The sequence below is a fragment of the Quercus lobata genome, chromosome 8, assembly GCF_001633185.2.
Source record: "Quercus lobata isolate SW786 chromosome 8, ValleyOak3.0 Primary Assembly, whole genome shotgun sequence".
NCBI lineage: Eukaryota > Viridiplantae > Streptophyta > Magnoliopsida > Fagales > Fagaceae > Quercus > Quercus lobata.
The window spans coordinates 52,616,428-52,623,699 of NC_044911.1; the positions used below are offsets into that span (position 1 = coordinate 52,616,428).

Here is a 7,272-nt window from a genome sequence, read left to right on the forward strand (position 1 = left end):
GTTGATTCTTACTTTTATTGGGATTGGCTTTAGATGAAAACCAATGTAAATGGTGGTATTGGTTATGAATTAGATTATTATTGAGTTGTGTCTAATGATCAAACTTACGTTGTGCCAAGTGATTATCCTTTATTAGTCAAGAAGTTTAAAATGGGGATTGAGATTGATACAATGTCACTTTTAAAGGTTAAGATGGATCACTTTTAATCTAATCTTGACTCTTATATCAAGAACTTTTTTTACCCTTTAAATTTGGAAAAGTCAAGGACTAAATAATGTTTTACAACTTCTTACCACAACTATGACGTGGTAGAATGTGATTCTTAAAGAAAAAATAGTGGGTCCATGTGTAAGTGATAGTTAACTACTCACAATTTGTCACGTTAGAGTTGTGGTAAAAAAATTGTGGAATAATTTGTGGTTTTAGAATTACTCTTTAAATTTTGACATTTTTTACTACTAAATACCGTTTAGCTCTCCCAATAATGTGGTGATTGCATAGCTATTGTACTAGATCCACATCTATCCAAATCCATAAAAATTTATGTAGCTGCTCTCTTCCTATCTGGGTCCTCTACCTTCTTGAGTGTGTTGAGTCTGTTTACTACTTTTCCCCTTTCATGATGAGGGATCCCTCACCCACTCTCAAACTTTAAACCTCATCTAGTCATCTTCACTCTTAGAATTCCATTGCCGCCAAAGCCATCCTACTTTAAAAATCTTCCTAAATAGCAACTTTCAAAACACTTCCATCACAGCCAATCTCAAATACTTCCTCCCCCCCCTCCCCTCCCCCCAACCACCAACAAAATACCCCAAAAATCTCACTAACTCCACCATTCTACCCTCTCCCTCTCCCGTACCATTCTTTCCTCTTCATACTAAGCATGGAAGAAAGAGAAAAAGCTCTCTTTGAAGTTTCGATTAAGGCTTGAGAAGCCTCGAGTGAAATTCCATTAGAGGGAGAAAAAAAAAAAAAAAAAAAAAAAACTCTCCTTCAGTCCTTTGTTATATAGTCTAAGATAAGACATTCTTTCTTGTTGGATGAAGGAATATAAGATGAGAGGTTTTCAAATCCTTATTAAGCCAAAATTTGAAGCCTAATTTTCGACCATATGCGCAATTAACCTAAATAATCAATGTGGAAACTTGATATTGGGCCAAAGACACAAGGCAAAATACTTAAATGAGCCATGTAAGACAATTTAACTGTTTACAATCTTTTTCACAATTTTGTTAAGTAGGTAAATAATGATTGGGGTCACTTCACTCTTAAATAGACTAAGAGTGTGTTTGTTTGGAAGTGAAATAGGGTGGATGAAAAATTTTGGAAAGAAAATGAGAAAAAAAACATTTTTGGTGGGTGTTTGGTTGGAGGAAGGGGAGGGAAAAAAATTGGTGGGGCCTAGGTGTTTTCTCTCCGGACCCATCAAAATATTTTCTCTTTAAAATGGAGAGAAAACTAAATAGAAGGAATTTGATAGATAAATGACAAAAATGCCCATGTGCAAGTCCGTTGCTTTTTTTTTCTTTTTCTTTTTCTTTTGTGATTTTTTTTTGTTTTTTTCTTTAGACGTGATTTTTTTTCTAGATATGATTTTTATTTCCTAATAAATTAGGGTGGTTGCTTTTTTTGTCACTTTTTTTTAATAGGGCATCACTTTTTAACAAGGGTATATGAGTAAATTTATACAAACATATTTTTTTTCATCCATTCACTTTTTCACTCCCAACCAAACAAAAATAAGGGAAATTAAAATATTTTCTATCCCCTCATTTTTCCACTCTCTTACCATTTTCTATCATTCCACTTTTTCACTCCTCCAATCAAACAGACCCGAAAACTAACACCATTGTTATAGTTTATATTATGCACGGATTTAAATAGTTCAAAATTTTCAAGTTACATTCATAATTATGAAAAAAAGTTTAAAAGAAAAAATATTGTCCTACTAGATCGATTACACTTAAACCAACAAGGTGAGCTTTCCCACAAAAGCGTACTAAGACCAACTCACTAGAGTGTAAACTAAGCTCACAATTATTGAACTTCAGTTAGGCCCTATTTCAATGAATTTTTCCCTAGGATATCCTTAATTACTAGCTTGTATTGCTCCTCCCACAGAAAAGCAGAGTTGCCCACCATTTTTTTGATTATTAATTGCTCACAATCTAAGAGGAAACAACAACCACAAACAGGAAAACAATACCAGAGTAGGAAACCCCTAGTTTTCAATATTTCCAATGGGAAAGAGAGACAAGAAAAACCTTATATTATTAAAGGGCGGCTGTAATAATCAATGTAGTGCATTGAGAGCAATGTGATCCCAATTAAATCTGTGTGTTGGTGGTTGAGCCAAACACTCATTTGTTTTTGCCAAGTCATTTCTATTGCGAGTTTGTCTAGACATATCACTTTGCATGCACGTTCTGATTTTAAGAATTAATCATAATTTGAACAAATTGCCAGTCATTCCACAGTGGTTATGGTCAACTATCTAATGTGGTAGAATAGAATATGTTCACAATGTTCTTCTATTCCGTTTCCTATCAAGAAAAAGAAGAAGGAAAAGAAGTTTAGACTACATTCGCTTCGTTTTATTATCGTAGCATTTAAGATTGTTGGCCTTTTGCCAAAATAAACCATTCTCATGGTTTGGCTTGTTCCCAAAAAATGTCACTGTGACATATCTACACCCTTATTATTATGCGTCCTTCATTTTAATACTGTACCTCAGAGCATCTCCAGTAGGTTAGGTAAATTTTTGTACTGTTTGGAGAATAAATAGTGACTTTTACCTTTTAACTACCTACTTTTTCAGATATACTTTCCAACAGATTATTTATCTTATTCTCTATCTCATTTAAATATTATTTCTTCATTCATTATTTATTCTTTTTTTAACAACTACACATTTTCTAACATTTTTTTATTCAATACCTTATTATTATAATAGAAGAAAATATTTGAAGAATGAACAATATCCCATTAGACTTGATGAACTACTGTTCATGAGCCAAAAAAAATTCAGAATATAGAGAGTTCATTGGAGAATGAACAGTAGAAAGTATTTTGTGTTTAACTCTCTTATTGGAAATGCCCTTTATTGTTCACCCAGTTGAGAACAGCACAGCTAAATGCACGAATATTTTGACAATTGTGTAGAAAACCAGAAATCTTTCTGTAATAGAATTTAAAATATATATATATATATATATATATATATGAATCTAATGTCCACCATTAAATTACTGCTTAAAATAACAATTTCAGTAGCATCTAAGAAGGTAATATAATTATGTTTTAGGACGAGGGTTAACGTTATGGCTATTGCGGGATCCTTCATGGGACTAGTTGGCGACATGTTTGATTATTGCTTCCAAACTTTATCGGCTAGTTTTTATATTAATGATTTAATTACTGTATAAGGAAAACAATATGGTTTAAGAATTAGATTGTGTTTTGAGTTTGCACAACAAGAGGCACCTAGTAACCAAGAATTGCTCAGCAAATATGTTTTTATAGAAGCGTATTATGAAAATTATTATACTTTATACTATTTATACATCATGTAGACATTTTTTGAAAAGTTGTGGACAATGGTGTATACATTTTATATATGGCGTGTGTAAAGAGTGTGAACACTATTAGCGTGAAACAATTACAATTCTAAATGATCGCATCTATACTTAATGACGAGAGAGGAATAGATGAAAACTTTATATATGTAAGCCGAAGCTCACCTCAAAATAAGTACTTTAACTCCCAAAGTATTTTAGAGTTAAACACTTATAAAATCAACATCCAGCACTCTTCTTAACAATGTAAAATAAAGCCGGACAAGAAAAATTCATTATCGATATGGTTGCCCATGGATATGGAATTGCCCATGCTAAGGAAGGTGAGAACTAGATCGCGAAGGATTTATGATTAATATACAATCAATTCGTAAAATCATTTGATTTGAGTTTATAAATTATGATTATAATTCACATTGTTGTGGTAGGAAGAATAGTTTAAGTGGTAAAGTTTTTGTGAAAAAATCTATTATGGAATAAACTACAGTTATAATTAAAGTACCTTGAAGATATTTTACTTTCACATGTTTAATAATTTATTTATTTTTATTATAAATGAAAAACAGGTAGAGGGGGGCGACCTGAAAATTAAAATCTCATATAAAAGTTGATAACATCCATAAAAGTCTCTTTTAATCCAAAAATGAAAAATGATAACCAATGGAGGGAAAGTTGGTAAGAATAATTAAGCTAATACTTCTATTCGAAAAAATGATAAAAAGCAGTGGCAGTATATATGTTTGGATCCACGTTTACTCCTGCATTTCATGTTTGCGTTTGGAAATTTGCTGGGACCCATGCTACACAGTAGACAAATAAACGCTGAGGAAATGCAGGAATGAAAAGAGCTGAAACGCAAGCCCAACGCATCATTTCATTAAATGAAAAACGCTTGTTGAAGTACTGTTCATTAAATATAGTATATCCACTTGGCACTACAATGTGGAAATTAAATAGAATATCTTTTGGTATACGATCATGGCTTGTTAGATTCAAATTTTTTAAATATATGTTTTTTAATTACACTAGCATGATACTGGTATTACTTCTTTAAGAAGGAATTAATATTCATTGGGGGTATTATTGTATTAGGCCATCCTTTCCTTTATATTGAGAAAGAATATACTTTCCTTCATAACAAAGAAAATCTTAAAAAGGCAACCAAATTAATTTTTCTTCTGCATTAAAAAAGTCCAATTAAGTAACTAAACCCAACTAGGAATTTGAGCGGTAATATATTTATGACAATTTCAAAGCCAGTAGGTATGGTTTTAAATTTTAATAATTATTCATCTACTCCTCTCTCAATTAAAACCTTCCTCAGTTGCTTCCATGCAAATAAATCAACGGCTAAGGCACATGCCCCACCGCCCCCACAACCTCTTATATATAAAGCTAATGCCCCACAAGCTCTCAATCACAACATTTTCTACCCAAAAAAAAGAAAGGGAAAAAAATCTCAAAGATATCGATTCCAAAACGTAAAAGAAAAAAGATGTCTTGTTGGTCTGCTGATTATGCCACAAAAGCCTATCTCCGCACCCTAAAGATGGTGAGAAAGAGCAAACTATAATGATATTATCTCTCTTTCTAATTCTTTTTATTAAAATTTAATTTCTATCTTTATATATGACCAAGTTTTTTGTGTTATTTTTATAGGGAACAAGAGGTAAGGAGCCTGATGTGGCCGAATTCATATCTGCCCTTGCTGCTGGCAACAATGCCAAACTCATGGTGATTGTATGTGCTAGCATTGCTGGATCAACCACTCTAGCGTTAGTTGCAGCAGCTCATCAAACAGGTGGCCATGTTGTATGCATTTTGAGCAAGCTTGATGAATTGCATGCTTCAAAGAAAGCTCTAGGCTCCTATGCAAACAGGGTCGAGTTTGTCGTAGGAGATGCATGTACCCTTTTGTTAGATGATTATAAAGAAGCAGACTTTGTGCTTCTTGATTGTGATATCAGTGATCATAAGGGGGTGTTCTTAGCAGCACAAAAGGGTTTAAAGCATGAGAAGAAGGCACTTATAGTAGGGTACAATGCTCTCCACAAGGGATCTTATTGGTGGTCTGAATTGAAGACACATTTTTTGCCCACTGGAGAGGGGCTTTTGGTGACTAGAATGGTTACTAATGGAGGCCAGAAAAGAAGCCGTTGGGTGGTTGCAGTAGATAACTGTACTGGTGAGGAACATGTTTTCAGGGTCACTAATTCCCCACCAAGGAAACAAATTGAAGCTTAAAACCTTGTTTAATTCTCTGAAGAGTAAAGAGGAAATAGCTAGTAGATAACAATTTTCTTTTTGTAGTTTTGTTGACATCTAGTAAGAAGGAAGCTAAAGTTTTATGAGGTTTCCTCTATCATCACAAAATTTTTTTTAGTTTCTTTAGAACAATGTAGATGCAGTAAATCAGATTTAAACATAGTATATTTCTCTAATTACATAAAGTCCTCTTCTGCCCTTGGCGGCTGCTTGACTTTCACACAAATTTTTTTTTTTTTTTTTTTTTTTTTTTTTTTTCACTTCACAAAAGGGACTCATAACCTATATTTTTTTACATCACATAATTAAGGTTCTCACAATCCACATTCTTTTCTCTCTTCACATATTGAACTTATGGCTTATATTTCTTCACTTCATGAAATGAACTCAAAGTGCATATTTTTCTACTTCACAGATTAGGCCTGTGGCCCATATTTGGCCACATAACAAAATGGGCTCATGCATGTTTGCGTTTCTCTTGTCTCTTGAAATGGGCTAAGGATCGGCTTCTCTAGTAAAATCCGATCTTTACACAAAAATAAGTGGGTTGGATAGAGTTTATGCACATGCCTAAATATATAACATACTAAGCCCTTGTTAATCAATAGGGCCTCAGACTAATTATGGCAAAATAAAAAGTTCCTATCTTTGATAATTATTGAAGATGGCCTAGTAGTATTAATCATAGTTATAAAAGCTGGACTGAACATTAACATGGTCTAAGAGCTTGGTCACTAGTCAAATTGCAAGGTCAAATAAAAAAATGAATATTTATATATAAAAGTTTGAGAAAATAACATAAGTATGTAAATTTTTTTTTTTTTTTTAAAAAAGTGTATATGCCTAACTAAATTAAACTCCTCATTTTAATTCAAACTTAAGGTTTCACAAGTAATAGCACTAGAATTCTATAAAACAGTATAGAGCAATGCATTTTTTTTATTATAACTTTTTTCCATTTTCTCCTCCTTAAATTACCATCTTATCATACATTAAATAATAAATAAGTCAATAAAGTTGACTTGTTATTATGATATTTTGGAGGCCTTTTTGAAATTGAAAAAAAATCATGCATAGTCTTTTTCTATTTTTTAAACCATTAATTGTCATAAAATTTTGGGTCCTTTTATAATGGGAATGGAACCTTTTTATTGAAGTGGTAAGACCACTTTGTAATGGGCCCTAATGCCTTGGCCTTGAGCCAGCCTATGTGTTTGTCAATGACTCAATATGGTAGGAAGCAATGTATTATTGTCTCTTGTACATGGGATTTAATAGGACACTAGACATGGATATGAGTACTACATTATTAACCAAAAAAAAAAAAACCATTCCATCAAAACAGAAAGAGAGATTCTTTTTTTTTTTTTTTATGCCAAGATCAATCTTTTCATTAATAACCAATAAAAAGCATTATAGCACCCTAAA

At 32.4% G+C, this 7,272-nt stretch overlaps 1 protein-coding gene across 1 annotated transcript; it reads left to right on the plus strand.

Moving 5' to 3' along the window:
• Nucleotides 1-5,006: 5,006 nt before the first annotated feature.
• LOC115954764 lies at nucleotides 5,007-6,064 on the plus strand. Its single transcript, XM_031072695.1, has 2 exons — nucleotides 5,007-5,131; nucleotides 5,239-6,064. Exons 1-2 carry the CDS (start codon nucleotides 5,075-5,077, stop codon nucleotides 5,821-5,823), a joined length of 642 nt encoding a protein of 213 aa, XP_030928555.1. The 5' UTR covers nucleotides 5,007-5,074; the 3' UTR covers nucleotides 5,824-6,064.
• The last annotated feature ends 1,208 nt before the right edge of the window (nucleotides 6,065-7,272 follow it).

Coding starts and splice junctions, on each gene's coding strand:
- LOC115954764 (XM_031072695.1), top strand. CDS start 5,075: ATGTCTTGTTGGTCTGCTGATTATGCCACAAAAGCCTATCTCCGCACC. Junction 5,132..5,238: donor ATCTCCGCACCCTAAAGATG/GTGAGAAAGAGC, acceptor TTATTTTTATAG/GGAACAAGAGGTAAGGAGCC.